The sequence below is a fragment of the Choloepus didactylus genome, chromosome 14 (assembly GCF_015220235.1).
Source record: "Choloepus didactylus isolate mChoDid1 chromosome 14, mChoDid1.pri, whole genome shotgun sequence".
Taxonomy (NCBI): Eukaryota; Metazoa; Chordata; class Mammalia; order Pilosa; family Megalonychidae; genus Choloepus; species Choloepus didactylus.
Genome location: NC_051320.1, coordinates 23,830,045 through 23,847,052, shown reverse-complemented (window position 1 = coordinate 23,847,052; position 17,008 = coordinate 23,830,045). Strand labels below are relative to the sequence as shown.

Sequence of the window (17,008 nt, the reverse complement as noted above, 5' to 3'; positions counted from 1 at the left end):
CTGCCAGCATCTCTACAGAGCCTGACCCACTCTGTCAAATTTTTTGCTCTGTTTTGTGCCAGGATAACTTTGCACTCCTTGTTGCACTGCTCAAAAATCATTTGCTTAACCACAGTCTCTGCTACTCCTGGATCTGAGAAGATTCTCTCAGCTGCGGTTTGCATCCTGGCTACAAAATCCGCAAATGGTTCTGTGGGGCCTTGGTGTATATTGCTGAGTGAGGCCTGAGCCTCTCCCTCACCTGTTAGCTTTTTCCAGGCACCCACAAAACAGCGGAAGATCTGGGCATAGACCTCTTGTGGGAAACCCGTTTGGTTCTGGGCATGGGCGCCTCTCCCCAACAGCATGTCAGCATTCCACCCGCCACGTCTCCCCGCCGCATTCCTTGCGGCCTGCTCTTCAGCTAACTCCTCAAACCATGCTTTCCAATCTATGAATCGGCCTGACGGCAAGCAAGCACGGGCTAGCTGAAAAATATCTGCGGGTGTATGATTTAGAGCAGAGAGGTTCTCGATCATGTTCAAGGTATAAGGGGCATTGGGGCCATACTGATGGACGGCCTGCCTCAATTCCCTCAATAGTTTGTAATCATATGATTCGTGCCGATTGCCACCTTGGGGATTGATAATAACCGGGTACATTTCTGAGACTGGCTGCGGCTCAAGTGGCTGGTAGCCACCCAGCATGCCAAAAGGTCTAAATGTTGTGAAAGGGTTCCATCTCCAGAAATGTCTCCCACCACTACCTAATGGCAAAGGGTCCTGAGGGCCTGTATACTCGGGCGGGGGGTACGGCAAAGGTTGCCCCTCCCCTGACCGACCCATCGGGGTTTCCGGGTCTGGCAGCAAAGGATAATTACATTTACTGGGCATGGCCACTAGAGGGAGCTCTCGGCAAGGTCCTTTGGTGGGACCGCCCAAGGCGTCAGTTGGGAGCTGGGGTGTCCCTGGGGGTGCAGCGGTAGACATTGGCGGGGCGGAAGGCCGCACGGGTGTGGCGGGAGGCTCCTCCCACTCAATTAGCGGGGATGCTTCCACCTTCTCGTCAGTATCGCTATCTGACTCTGAGTCAGAGTCACTGGACTCCGGCGGTTTGCCCTTACAGGAGCCGTCCGCTGACGAAACTGACTGGGTTTCTTGGAGCGCGCACCGTGCTTCTTGCAAGACAGAGGACGGGCTTAGGCCGGTAGCCGATTCTAGTTCAAGGACCGCACGGACGGTCTCCCATATGGGTACTAGAATCGGGTCCATACACACGCCCGTCTGGCGCGCTCGGTCTATGTCGCGACCGAGCTTCATCCAAGAGGGTAGGCTAAGGCTGCCGGTGCAGGCAAACCAAGGGGCAAAAGTATCAACATCATCAAGAAAACGCTGAAGGGAGCTTTTCCTGACCGAGATACCCCGTTGTTTCAAAAGGTTCTTTAAGGGAGCTAAGAGAGGTGAACTTCCGGACTGCCCCATGATTGCAGTCGGCACTATACTTCAGTCACTCGGAGAGCTCTTCCGAGTCCCCCGGGGTCACCTGAAAACCCACGGGCCCTAACTATCATGTAATAAGACGCACTCACCTTCTCGCGTTGATCAGGCGCGGGAAGTCCGCCGTAAGCTCGACGCGCAGCGCTGCTCTCCTCACAGAGGGACCGTCGAGAGCGAGGCAGGAGGAGGAGCTTCCCCGTACGGGCCACCACTTGTCCGGCGCTGCCCCGCTCGGTCCCCGGTTCCCGGCCGGCGAGGGGAAACAGGGAAGGAGAGAGAGAGATGCAGACTGCGCGAACTAACCTGGTCATGAATCACGACTCGAACCACACGGCAGTTGTGAAAGCAAGCCCTTTACTACAGCTAGATGAACATTCTGTGTTACTGGTTCCCACACGGGGCACGGCGCCTCGTGGGAGAGCAGCCTCGATGTGGCCGTCAGGCACGGCTCCTTGTGGGCTGTCTCACCCTACCCCGTCCGGGTAAGACCTTTTATACACAATTAACAACCAATAAGCTTCTAGGCTAGTATCGCGTATACAGGATTTCGATTGGTAGGAGCGGGTGGCGGATACATGCGTCACTATGCGGAAACAGGATGCAGGCGCCATCTTGGCTCACTCGATGGGCGGGGGTAACTCTAGAGCAGGCTGCAGCGCATATGCTAGGCCCGATTCGGGAGGCGGCTTTCCACATTTCTCAACTTGATAAAGATCATCTGCAATAAACCTACAGCTAATATTATATGAATTAAGAGACTGAATGCTGCTCCCTAGTATCAGAAACAAGGCAAGATGTCCACTATCATTTAATCAACATAGTGCTTGAAGTTCTAGCCAGTATGATAAGGCAAGAAAAGGAAATAAAGGTATGCAGAAAAGAAAGGAATAAATAAAATTATCCCTATTTGCAGATGACATTAAGGAATAAATTAAATTTTTCCTATTTGCAAATGAAATGATTATCTAAGTAGACAATCCCAAGGAATCTAAAAAAAGAAGAGAGAAAAGCTAGTAAAAATGAGTTCAGAAAGATCACAAGATACAAAATAAATATATATAAATCAATTCTATATACTACCAATAAACATGTGGACAACTGAAATTTAAAAATAGAATATTTATAATCAAGCCCCCCAAAATAAAATATTTAGGTGTTACAGAATATGTACAGCACTTATATACTGAAAACTGCAATATGTATAGGACTTGTATACTGAAAACTGCACAGTTATACTGAAAACTGTACAATGCTGATGAAAGAATCCAAAGATCTAAGTTAATGGAGAGGCATATGTTCACGGATTGACACCTCAACATAGTGAAGATGTCAATTCTCCAAAAATTGATATACAGTTTTAATGCAATTCCTATAAAAATATCAGCAAGATTTTTTAAAATATAGAAGACTTGCTTTCCCCCAGGTCAGTATCTTCTAGGTGGCTAGACATCTTTGGGGTTCCTTGGCTTTTCCATCACATGGCAATGCACATGTTGGTGTCTTCTCAATTGCTTTCTGAATTCCATCGACTTTTAGCTTCTGGCTGCTTTCTGTGGCTTCTCTGTCTGAACCCAATATCCTTTGCTTAGAAGGACTTCACCAGTTTTGGCCCACCTCAACTGATAACATTTTCAAAAGTCCTATTTACAAATAGGTTCACACCCACAGGACCAGGGGTTGGGACTTGAACATACCTTCTTTGGGGAACATGATTCAATCCCTAACACTTGATTAATGGTTTCCAGGGCCTAGGGCGATGGAGTTATGAGGGGCAAAAGCTAAAGAGCATGGGGTTTCTTTTGGGGGTGTTGAAAAATATTCTAAAATTAAATGGTGGTGATGGCTGCGTAACTCTGAATATACTAAAAACCACTGACTTGTACACTTTGAAGGGGTGAATTTTTGGTATGTGAATTATATCCCAATAAAGCTATTTTTAAAAAATAGAGTTAAATATGATTCCCCTAGAGGATATCTACATTAATGAGTCCAACAAATTCTTGTTGGTCACTACATTTCCAGCACTCTGCTAGAATTATGGGGTCAGCAGAAGTATAAATTATGGTCTCTGCACTCAAGGAGTCTACATTCTATTTGAGGAGAAATATTTATGTGCAAAAAAAACCAAAAAGCAACATAAAACTATGTCTTTGGAGGTTATATTATATTGGCTATAGTATCTGTAGGAATTTAAGAATCAGAAAAAATCAACAAACACTTTGGAAGAAAAAGTTTGGGGAAGCTTTGTGGATGAGATGATTCTCAAATTAGACGTGGAATTAGGAATAGGAGTTTGAACAGGGAGATAAAAGAGTGAACATGGTTTATGTGCTTGTAGGTTAGTGAGACAACATCTTCGAGTCTGCATGAGTAGACAGTAATATGAAAGTGACTGAAAAATTATAGTAAGCCTTGGAAGCCAAGCAAAGTTTAGCCCAATAAAGTAAAATGATATGTTGTGAAAAGCGTGTGTCATCATCAAAGCGTTTTAAGATAAAAGGCAGTGATAGATGGATGAAGGGAGGGAGGAAGAGTCCAGAGTGAGGATTATTCCCCAGAAGTTTAGAGGAGGGATCTATGCATGAATGGGAGTAGAGGACATAGGAATGAAAAGTAAAGAAAACCTGTAAGAGAGATTAAAAAAAAAAAAATCATTTGTTCATTCTACCAAATGCTAATTGAGCTTGTTTTATGGGAAGGCAGCATGCTAATTTCTTTAATAGTGCTAGTATGGTATTGCAATGTACAAGACATTAACCCTTTCCTCAATTCATTTACAATTCTACTGGGGAGATGAGACAAAGAAGAAGGCATCAATAAAGGAAATCTTTAGAATTGATGATTGGCTTGATATGGGGACTGGGTCAGAGATAACAAGATGCCCTAGCAAGTGATGGTGACATTGAAGTTGGAAAAGCATCAGTTGAAGTGTTGGCAATATTATCAGCTTGAAGAGACGCAGCCAAAACAGCCCTGCACAAACCAGATGAAATGATTAATGTGTTCAACAGGTAATTACTCAGTGCTTACCATGTGCCAGGCAACATGGATACTGGGCAGGGGTAGTGGTTTGGCAGGTGGGGACACACCATCAGACCATCAAAATCTTGGCGCTCATGGAACTTGATTCCCGTAGACCAAAGGACTGAAATGCTCCCTGTTGAGTGGTGAAGAAGATCCAGTAAGCAGCCAAATTGAATGAATACCTAATTGACAGGCCTGTTTGGGCAGGAGACAGCCAGGAATAAATCCTACTAATTTTACCATCATTAAGTGGTTTCTAAGTACTTTTCTTATCTGTGTTACATAGTCTGATGAGAAAAGACAGGAAAAGGTTCTGGCACAAGTTTAGGGCCATAAAAGCCAGCAGGAGTAACATTGATATATTGGGGAGCCAGGTGATTTTCAAAGCCATTTTTACATCTTTTTATTTTTTTAATTGTGGAAAGGCCAAATTGATTCTTTGTTGCCAGTAAGACGGAATAGCATCTGCTTCGTTGTTCAGAGCCACCTCCAATTAAATTAGGCAATTCTGGCTGAATTCACTTTCGAGAATTTGAAATTGCCTGTCTCCCAGATTGAGTATCTTAAGCCATGGCTGGTACGAACTACTTAACTTTGGGCTCAAGTAATTCCATTGCTGATATTGCTGGGCAACCTTGGTAGACTATTTAGAGAGTAACTCGGGAAAATATTTATTTGCATTTCAAGTGAGGATGACATTTCCAAGCATAAAAGCCAAGGAGGAAGGCATTAAGGAAATGATTCATAGCCCTGACTACATGAAAATGTTTTAGAGGAGTATTTAATGATGTGGGAAACTGTTCGTGACATGCTATGTTTTAAAAAAAAAAAAAAGCATGGACATTATAATTTCAATTTTGTAAAATCCATATTTTGTAAATATATATATTATATATATTTCACACACTAAATACTAAGAGAGGATAAGTTTATGAGTGATTTTTATTTTCTTCTTTGTTTTTGAGTTTTTCAAATTTTCCACATTAACCAGGACCAAAAATGATTATATTTTTAAAATAAAGTTAACCCAGCCAAAACTGAATACATTTCACTATCAAACTAAGTTCAGTTATGCTTGAGTCATACATTCCTACAGGTATTTTAGACTCAGTGGCTGAATTCTTTTTAATTCAGTGGCAGGCCAAAGAAAAAGCAAGGGTTTGTGAGAAGATGATCTTAGTGGCAAACTGGGATTGAAATAGTCTGAAATGGAAAGATCTTCCAGACTGTGAAGAAAAATATACAGATAGATCTAATTTGACTCGGTCACAGAAAGGCAGAGGGGAGAGAGACATGGGGTGGGGGGAGGGAGGGGAGAAAGGGAGGGAGGTATAGAGGGAGGGGGAAAAAAAGAAGGAAGGAAAAAAAGAGAAAGAAAAGTTCCCCCAGGTGAGCCAGGGGATTTTGCAGAAGGTGAAACATCATTCTTCCCGGCCCATCATGCTTATGCTAGAAAACCACCTCCTTTACAAGCTCCCACCCTCAGCAGCCTGAAGGCTAGTCTGGTGCCAAAATCTTGCATGTGATTCACACATAGTATCTCGATGATTCAAATAGCCACAAATAGGAGTAGTAGACTCTGAGAAGGGAAGCGATTTTCTAGGAACCAGTTGGTTCAGGGCAGAGTACAGTCATATTTGGAATCTTACTGGTGGATGGGGGGTGGGAGCCCCGGTTGTGGCAGACAACCCCCAGTTGGGAAGGCTTCCTGAATGGGAAGCTTCTTTCTCCCAGGATCTAAAACCTTTCCAGAGAGTACTCTTTTTGGATAACCATCTTTTTCAGTTTCCTCATCTCTTGCAGCTTCTGAAGATGGAATTATAACACAGGCCCTCAGATGTTGATGTGAGATTCAATCAAGGTGTTGGTTAAAAAATGTATCACTAGAAAGAAAATAAACCTTTTTTAAGAAAAGAATTTAAATTGTATGTATAAACTTTGCTAAAAGCTAGGGAATAAATAAGTAATTGAGGATGTTGTTAAGCCCAGCTCAAATATCTGATGGGGTAAGTTGATTGAGCAAGTAAATCTTTTTCTTAATTACATAATAGAAAACAGCTCATTGTATGAAAATGATCTGCAATTTTTAAAGTTTCTGACTTTTTTCACTGCTATTCCAAGTAATTACAATATTTGGGTTTGTTGTCTGCCAGCCATTTAGTACCTTTAATTCCCTATATTCTCCCATTCTTCTCACCCTCCCCAATCTTCCGTCTAATCATCTGCATCCTTCAACCTATCTTTTTTCCCTTTCTTCAAGTTATAATGTCTATTGCATAGCAGGTCTATATAAATGTTTGTTCAATTTAATTGGATTGAAATCCACTGCATCTGTTGCACTCCACTATCCAATAATTGAGCAAGTTCTTGGTTTGCACAGCAGTGGGGAACATAAAAGTGACCATGCAAGCTGAAACCATACAAAGCAATCTTCATAATCAGTGGAGAAATCATGTTTGTTCTATGGCCTTTATAAATTTCGTCAAAAACTAAACACCGTCTTGCTCTCCATTATAAATATGTAGGGAAATGGAAAAATAGTAAATCTACTATTTATTGTACTATAATTTAAAACATTAGAAATATTGAAAATTCATGTGTCTTATTTCTTTGTTTAAAAAAAAAAAAAAAACACCTCATCAAAGACAGTTTGAACAGTGCTTGTCTGCTCCTCCTCATATAACTTACAATAGGAGATGAGCATCTTTTCTATGCCATGACAAATTGTCATATTCTTTTCTTAGTTTTTATCAGTTTCCAATATTTTTCCCTCTACACTTTCAATGTCATAAAATCTCTCTGGGAGTTCTTTTAATGTGAAGTTTTTTGCCAGTGTCGCTTCTTAGGGGTCATCTTCATTGTTTTCATTTATGTTGATAAATTCGCTTCTGGATACATATTTTGGGTTGAACGGTGGCGGTGTCAGTGTCAGCTAATTCTTTTGTAACTCTTTTTACATTGATTCCAATTTCAGCTCCAGAATGGTCACTTTTTGTTTCTTTGCTTCATGTTCGTCTTTGTTGGTCAAATCCCTCTGGCCATTATCCATTTTGTAAAAGGGCATGTGGGTTTATTACTGGGAGAAAAAGAGACAACACAAACACCCACTTTGCTTTTTTGTGTAAACCGAGTTAACTGATGCACCAGGACCAACCTGCCACCACAATTCTTTGAAAGCAGTGACATAATTCATCACTCATCTGGGTGTGGGCTGAAGAGATTGCCGTGTTGTGGGGGTCTGATGTTATTTAGACCATGATGAGTGAAATTCATGTGTAACTGAGTTGTTAAGCAAGGAATACCTATACTTTCTTTTTGGTAGGTAAAAGATCCTTACATAGTAGATTATAGCAATGCCATAAAGTTGTTTCTGGCTCCTAATTGTGAGTAAATACAACCAACTGTTGTTATTAGGCTAGCTCAGTGTAAACATTCTAGAAACGTGGAATGGTATTACTTGAGAAAAGGTAAGGTTGACTTGCATCTCCTACATATTCTATTCTTCCTGATGACAAAAGATTTCAAATATTTATATCTCATATTTGATAATGTATTAATAGATACCATGTTTTAATCTTAACTGCCCTGTTAGATTTATCAACCTCTAACCAGTTCTGAGTATAAAATAACCAGAATTTACAAGATTAACGTAATGATTTTCCAGTTCTCTGCCCTTTCATTCAGATAGCCTTTGCTCACATTGCTTTCAAACTATTATTTAGTTACCATTTTGCATATGAGAAGCATTTCATAGTGCAATGTCAAATATGTTTATTATAGATTAATAACCTGGTACTGTCCCCTGCTCTAATTCTCTGGTATTGATTCTTAAGTACCCCCATTTGTGTTGAGATGCACACACTTTGGTGCTGCAACTTTTTTCTTCCCAAATAATATTATTTCTTTCCACCTAGGTGATGATATTCTTCCTTTGGCCTCTGCTATAATATGCTTAGTTCTCCCACTGTGTTCTTCATTGAATGTATGATTATTATTTTTAGGTTTTTTTCAGTGTTTCTAAGAAGAAAAATAAAGACAAAGGAAAATTAAGAAGTTACCTTTTTAAAGGCCAGTAACAAATGCCCTCAACATTCCACATTGTTAAGGAGCTCTAAGAAAGCCATGTCTGACCAAAAAAATCCAAAAATGGTGAAAAGCGAAACTCTTCTTAATTTTATTGTATCACACAGAGACTTATAGTAATTGCAAAATTTTTCTTCAGTTTTAACAAAAGTTTATTTGGTGAATTCTGGTACATGTATGTGTCTTGGCAGGCTGTGAATACCAAATAGATTCATCTTTTGTCTCTCTTAATTAACTTTAGAAATTCCATAATCAAATAACAAATACATCTTTTGCCTTTCAAAAGATAATGCTCACAATTTTAATATTTTTTAATTTAAATAAAAATTTTTAATGAAAATGAAATTTAAATTTTGGTAAAGTATTTTTAAAATAAATTGATGTAACAGGGTGAGCGCAGTACCCAGGGTTCGCCACACTGAGGCGTGTGGTGCATTGTTTTTGCAACTGGCTCAGATTTGGCCATTTAGGTCCTCCACAGAAGCAGTAATAGTCAAGAAATTAAACTCATTAAGCCCAGATGCAATTTGATTAGCAGGCATCTCCTCTTCTATGTCCATGGGTATTGTATATTGATTGCTATAAAAGGAATCCTACCCATTAGAAGAAAAGCACACCCCCCTGTTCTCTCTGGTTATCACATATTAGAATAACAGGAAATGGAAAATCAGTCATCTTTTTTCTAGAAACCCCACCTAAACCACAAAAGAGAAATAATCTGTGTGCTATTATTTAAAGCATTCAGGAAAGGAATTCTCCCAATCATCCTGTTCAGTATTTAACAGTCATCACATCATAATCACTCTTGCTTTGTCCGACCAGATGGAAAATGGCTACAATTCTTAGAGAGTTATAAAAATCACAAATATAGCATATGCAAAACAATGACATTCTGCTTATTTTTCAGAGGAAGAAAATGATCTGACAAGTTTTGGAAATTAAATTCATTTTAAAATAGAATACTAGGGAATAGCTTCCTTAATAAATGTATTATTTAGAAATGAAGATTTTTAAAAATGAGGTTAATGACCTCAAAATATATGTAACCCAATTGACAGAATTATGTGACACTGTGATTTCTAACACAATTCTCAGCAGAAAGACACATTTTTAGTAAGAATATACATGTTATAAACAAAACAATGAATAACCTTAACCTAATGAACACAGAGAATCATACCCAATAATTAGACAATACATATTGTTTTCAAGCACACTTGAAACATTTGTAAAAATTTACTAAATATTAGACCACAAAGAAAGGTTTGATAAATACCATGGAATCTATATTAGACTGTATTCTCTAACTATAAAGCACTTGTTAGAAATCATTTATAAAAATATAACTCTCAAAAGAAAAGTCACATAATTAGAAATATAAAAACATTCATAAATAACTCATGGTTTAAGGAAATAATGGAAATTTTTCAACACTTAGAGCTGAAAAGTAGCAAAACTATATATAAAATGTAAAGAAATGAAGCTAAAGTAGTACTAAAGAGGAATTTTACAGTTTAAAATAAATATATTAAAAAATAAAATCTGAAAATTAATGAGCTAAACTTTCAAGTCAAGAAATTATAAAAGGAACAACAGAGTCAACACAAAGAAAGGAATGATAAAGGGCAGAAATCAATGAAATTGAAAACAAAGATATTTCCTAAATTTCTGTTCTATGTCTAGATAGTTTTAGAGCTGAATTCTACCATTCAGGGAACTAATAATTCAAATACTCAAATCATAATAAGGTAGTGTTCTGGTTTGCTAAAGCTGCCAAAATGCAGTATACCAGAAATGGCTTGGCTTTTACAATGGGGGTTTATTCACAAATTTACAGTTCTAAGGCCATGAAAATGTCCCAATTAAGGCATCAACAGGACGATACCTTCTCTGAAGAAAGGCCGATGGCCTCCGGGTTTCCTCTGGCACATGGGAAGGCACATGGCCAGAGTGTGCTGGGCCTCTCCCAGGGTTAGCTTCTGGTTTCCATGGCTTTCTCCAAAATGTCTCTAGGCTTCTGTTTTAGCTTCTCCTGTGGACAAACTCTGGATTACATATCTTAGCTACTCTGGGCTCTCTCTCTCCTTGAGCTCTCTTAAAGGATTAAGATCCTCCTTGAATGAACAGGGTTACATATCCATGGAAACAGCCTAATCAAAAGCTCCCACCCCATAATAGGTCTGCACCCACAACACTGGATTAAAGGAATATAGTCTTTTCTGGGGTATGTAACAGATCCAAACCAGCACAGGTAGTAAAACCTTTATACCAAAACTAGACAAGAACAAAATAAGAAAGGAAATTATAGGACCATCTTACATATGAATGTGAATAAAAATATTAGCAAACTGAATTCAGTCAATATATCAAGAAGGCATATTATACATAAATGGGTTTATTCTAGGAATACAAGGGTGATTTAACAATAGAAATGTATTGAAATTTATGATAAGCATGTGATTATCTCAATATAGGAAGGAAAATAATTTGCAACAATTCAACATCCATTAATGATAATTACAAAAAAAAAAGATATCAAGCTACATATAAAACTGAACTTCTTTAATCTGATCAACCTTGAGTTCAAAATTAACAATATTATATATTGTTCATGAATGTAAAGTGAGAAGATTCAAATCTAGACCAGACAATTTTGAAGTGAAATAATGTGGGGGAAACATCCTACTAGACATCACATTATTTATAAACCATAATGTTGTTTTGGTGAATGGATATAGAGCAAAATGCATTAGGACAATCCCACCCAGAAATGTGAACTTGATATGACAGACGTTGCATGTAAAATTACTGAGGAAAAGATGAACTCTTCAGATGAGTGCAGTGGGGCAACTGGTCTTCAAAAATGGAAAAATATTAAATTCCAGCCTCACATCATTTAAAAAAAAATCATTTGTAGGAGATTTAAGGCCTACATTTGAAAATCAAACTGTAATATAACTTTCTGAAGCAAATGCAGGATAACATCTTTATGCTTTGGGGGGCAGAAATGGGTTCTTAAAACTTATAAAGATGTTAAAACTAAAAATGTATGTATAACAAAGGACATGATAAAAAAAGGAAAAAATAGGCAGTAGGCATGAAAATGTTTGTAATCTATATGACTAATAAAGGATTAATAACCACAATATAAGAAAATTTAAAAAGTGACAGTCTGATAGAGAAGCTGGGCAAAACTATGAGTAGGCAATTTACAGAATGGCCCATTAGCATATGAAAAGCTGCTCAATATTATTTGTAATCAGGGCAAATGTGGAGTCAAACAAAGCACCATTTCATACCCATTAGATTAAAAAAACTAAGACACCTAACAATGTCAGTGGTTGGTAAGTTGTGGAGGAGAAATGCTCAAGAATGTTCATCACAACAAAGTGAAATATTTAAAGCAACCTAACCGTCCTTCAACAATAAAGAGATCAATACAACGTATGTTTATCTGTAATGAAATACTGTTTAGCAGTTAAAATGATAAATCAATTTAATGTCAAAAATACTGGGAAAGAAGCAGACGGCAGACTGACACATTATGATCCATTTACATAAAATTTCAAAAGGTACAAAAGATATTACATATTTTTCATGAATCCATATATATGTAGCAAAATATAAAATCATGGGAATGATGTCGTATTTAGGATAGTGATTCACTTGCTGGAGGGAAAGAAAATGGGATCAAGGAATGATAAAAATAGGAGGCTTTAGTTTCTCCTATGTCTCAATTTTTTTAAAAAATCTGAAATAGATATGGCAAGATGCAGTTGTTGGGCACATGGATAATATTAATCTCTTTTTTTCCTAATTGCTTAAAATAAAAAATTTTTAAAGAAAGTTAATATTCTTTTAAATACGAAGGTATGAAGGTCAACTGCAGTGGAGGAGAAGGCAGGTAAGATTGGGGCATTCTCCTTGAGGTCTCTAGCACTGTCTGCCAGCTGGGTATTAACATAATCTGTGCTTGGATAAACTGAGACTTCCCCACTTTGGAGTAAGAGGAGTGAAGTATGGATCCCAATGCTAGGAGGGGAGGGAGAAAATTTGCCAAGACTTTTCTACCTCCTTTTCTGCTTTGTTCCCCCCAGCTTCTTTCTCCTTCCATCTTTTTTCTCTCCCTCTCTTGATTGGCATGGAAGCCATACCTTGCTAATTTTCAGGGGAGAAATATACCTAACCCCATAGCTTTGCACTCTGCTATCCACAGCAGGGGATTTCTTCCAAGCACTGGGGGAATCTCTGTTTGTTAGAAGAAAACAAAATTCTAGGATTTGTATAACTGACCACGTATCAGGGATTTCCCTTTAGCTTGAGGCATTAGACAGTTAATCGAAATTCAAGCAGATATGAAAGTGTGATTGAAGCTATTTGGTGAAGAAATTATTAGTGAGCTTTAAAGCAGAACAAGAAAAAATTGTATCGATGTCCATAAACTTGCATTATTCCATAAATATTTAAATTATGTTCAATAAAATTGTAGCTCTTTTTGTATGTTCTTGAATGTGCCCATACCCCTATATTTTCTATATTATTTCTAAAATAGTGATAGTTTCTAATAAGAAGTTGTATTACTGAATTGCCATCTATGAATAGAATTCTTGCTGTGTAAATACAGAATGCTGGCTGTGATGGGTTCATGAATACTGCTTGACTAGGTGTAAAAGAAGAGTGAAATTTCACAGAGTACATTTTCTAAGGCAGTGTATATATAACTTTAAAATTCTTTTTAAGTATTTTATCTTGAGTAGTGTTTTTAACATTGTAGAACCTCAAGCAGCCTAAATAAGTATAAAATGAAAGGTAATTCTCTTTCCCACACATCATCCCCTAGTCCTTCTTCCAGCAGGCAACCTTGCTACAAATTTCTTATGTGCTCCTCCAAGGCATACTACACACCAACAATCATACATCAAAAAAGAACTTGTAAAAAAGCCCATTCCACAGGAATGGTATTTCAAAATGTCACTTTTGTCTTTTAGGCTCTTCTAACATATAGGAGTGACCCAGCCATGAGAAAAATGTTGAGTCATCTGTATTTCTATATCATGCCTGTGTTTAACGTTGATGGATACCATTTTAGCTGGACCAATGTAAGTCACTTTGCCTATCCAACTGAAAAGAGAAACTGACTAAATCATAGAAAATAGAATCCTAGAGTGGGAAGGAAGCTTGGTGGGCAGCCAGTCTAATGATTTTAGAGCTGAGAGAGAGGCCTCCACTCCTTCCCTAATCAGAGCAACAACATTTTGAGTTCTTTTGCACATTTGGCTTTTGCATGAGCTTTCATTTAAACAAAGGTTTCTCCTTCAAAATAAAACATAAAAAAATCAGTGGTCTGGCCCAACTTATTCATTTTACCTGTGAAAAAAATGAGGCCAAGAGGAGAGAAAAGACAGCAAGTTAGTGAGAGAAATTGGAGCATGAACCTGGGTTTCCAATGCTAACCAAGTGCTCTTTCCACTCCCTGAGCTTATGTATTCACAGAGGGACTCTCTCTTCGGTGGTGTGATTAGTTAACCAGTTGAGCCACTAGAATGCATGCGAAAAACCTTTTAAGTACTTTCTCTGTACCCATTTTGTTAATCATGTCTAGGATCGATTTTGGAGGAAAACAAGGTCAAGGAACGTGAGTTTTCGCTGCCGTGGAGTTGACGCCAATCGTAACTGGAAAGTGAAATGGTGCGGTAAGTTTGGGACTCACTGGGATTTGGGCCATGAGGTTTCTACTGGTTTCACTCTGCAGAACCGTGAGCGCTTAGGACTCAGATGTGAGACTGATATTTCTGTGTGTGTGAAAAACTGGTATGGAAACACACACAGATGTACATTACAGCTATAACTTGCAAAAAAAAAAAAAAAAGCAAATGAAAATTTCTTTTAAAAAAATTCATAAAAATCAAGGATTTAAATCTGCCAACCCAACCCTGGAAATTGAAAATTTAAACACAGCTGTAAAAGCAGTAAACCGAGGAATAGCTGTCATTTGCAAAGCTAAAACAGGAGCAGGGGCTTGTGGTATAAATCTGGCTAAATGCTTTCAGCCTTTTTACAAAGAGCATGACTTATCCTGCCTTCATATGTCAGCAGGGATCAAAGCTGTCATGTCCTTACCCATAATCTACACGAGTGTCAGCCATGCATCCATTGGCCCCACACGAGGCCAATATATTTCTGCTGCATTCCATGTTTCATTGATACTCACCTTTAGAGATAGGGGAGGATGTCATTTTAGGGAAGGAAAACCTTGTGCAGGATTAAAAAAAAAAAAAAAAAAAAGCCTGCAGGTAACAGAAAAAAAAAAAAAAGTGAAACATCATCCATGGCTAGGATCCTACTTGCAGCCAGAGGAAAGGGAAAAGCATTGTCAAAATGCAACTGTAAGGAACTGCCCTTTTCTCCCTCAAAAGCTAGACCCTTAAATAATGGAAAGCCTTACTTTATGCCCTTGGAAATGAGGCTCTTACAAATCCACTCATTCCACAATGCCTTGGTTCTGTACTAGAGTCCCCTCCTCCCATCCCACCAGCGTCAGAGAGAATAACTGCTCACAGACTTGACCCCTTCCCTACATCCATCCTCAAGGTGCTCATCCCCGACCGAATGGAATTGGCAAATACATTGAACCCAGTTAGCCATCCCTGGCATAGCAGAAAGAATATGGCTCTAGCATCTGACAGACGTGGTCACATCTCTACTTCAATGATCTTGGGTATTTTTTTAAAATATGAAATTATGATAATAGCCACCTTATGAGATTCTTATGTGGATTAAGGGTATTTGCATATATTAGATGCCTCATTCACTCCTAGCTCCAAACAAGGGTCTGAAGATGAGTAACCCTTTCCTTCTCCTCACCTTCCAGAACAGTCTATTCACCTCTGAGACTCATTTCAATTTGGAGGAATTGTGATGATGAGCAATAACATAAACTTAAAAGCATTTGAATCTTAGAGTGGAAGAAAAATTGTTGCATAATTACTATCAAGTGGCATTAGTGGTGGCTACTTAGATTTAGAAATGTCTTTCTTCAGACTAGACTGAGATGACAAACGGGCTCATATTCACTCCCCAGATCCATCCATTAAAAAAAAAAACAACTCCCTATTTTCCCCTCTTTTTAGTGAGACCATTTTGCATGTTCATAACCGTGTATCCTGTTTCACTAGTTAGCGGGTACCTGCATCCGTATGTGTGTCATGTTTGCCCACAATCACCTCGATGAGTAACTGAGCTAAGTAAAACTATCAGGCAAGTCAACTGCCCGTGTAAAGTTAGACTCTTCTTTACATCTACTCCCTATCCAGTTACCAGGCAGTGTCTTGCTTCCCTTTGTTTTTCTTCCCTTACCCAGCTTATTCATTTCCTACATTCATAATCCTCCTTTGATTTCTTAGCTTCAATTGCAGTCCCAACTAGAATTCTTTTGATTCTTCCCATTTTTTGAATCATTCTGATTTTTCCTGTAAGCTCAAGAAAATGTGGTATATCCACACAGTGAGATATTATTTGGCCATAAAAAGAAATGAAGTACCAGTACTTGACACAACATGGACAAACCTTGAAAAAAATAAGCCAGACACAAAAGACTTAAAATTGTATGATTCCATTTATATGAAATGTCCAGAATAGGCAAATCCATAAGACAGAAATAGATTAGTGGGTGCCAGTGTCTGGGAGGAGGGGGAAATAAAGGGTAACTGTTAATGGGTAGGGGGCTTCCTTTTGGTAATATGTTCTGTAATTAGATGGTGGTGACAATTGCTCATTTTTATCAATATACCAAAAACTATTGAACTGTATACTTCAAAAGGGTGAATTTTATGATTGTGAATTATAGCTCAATAAATCTGTTACACAAACTTTAATTACCACTTAGAAGAAGCCAGGCATTTACTGAAATAAAATAGCTTTCAGAACACTTTATTACCAAATACTGTTAATCAGTTATACTATGGGGAAAATCATTATTTTTAACAACACAATCACATGTGCGCCTCCCACCATTCCCTGACTCTGGTCAAAAAACAAAAGGGACCTGTTTTGATTGGACAAATATTTTTATAGACCCCTTGGGGTGAAGAGGAAACCACTGCACATTGGTCATTCTCAGTCACTAGCTGTAAATTAACAATAGATTCTCACAGACCTGCTTTCTAAGAAATGGGTTCCACCCTCCGAAGGACTTTTGTTTTGTTGAGTGAGCTCTGCTAGCTGAGAACCTGAACTGAGTTGTTCTGAAAATACAGGGAATTTTAGAAGCTAAGTTTGGGGCAGTGAGAGGAAGAAAAGAAAGGTAATATTGCTAAGAATGTCTAGAGGGGGCTTTGGGGATCAAATAAAGAGATTAAGGAGGATTTTAATTAAATTTTTCTGTAAAGTATGTAAATTCTCTTCATTATTTCACAACCACTACTATT

The 17,008-nt window shown here is 38.4% G+C and overlaps 1 protein-coding gene across 1 annotated transcript in view; it reads left to right on the top strand.

Annotated features, from left to right (window-relative positions):
* CPA6 (carboxypeptidase A6) overlaps window positions 1-17,008 on the top strand; it is a 339,673-nt gene that overhangs the window by 293,403 nt on the left and 29,262 nt on the right. The window contains exons 7-8 of the mRNA XM_037803055.1: window positions 13,571-13,681; window positions 14,185-14,275. Coding sequence (XP_037658983.1) covers window positions 13,571-13,681; window positions 14,185-14,275 — 202 coding nt within the window. The remainder of the gene's footprint in view (window positions 1-13,570; window positions 13,682-14,184; window positions 14,276-17,008) is intronic.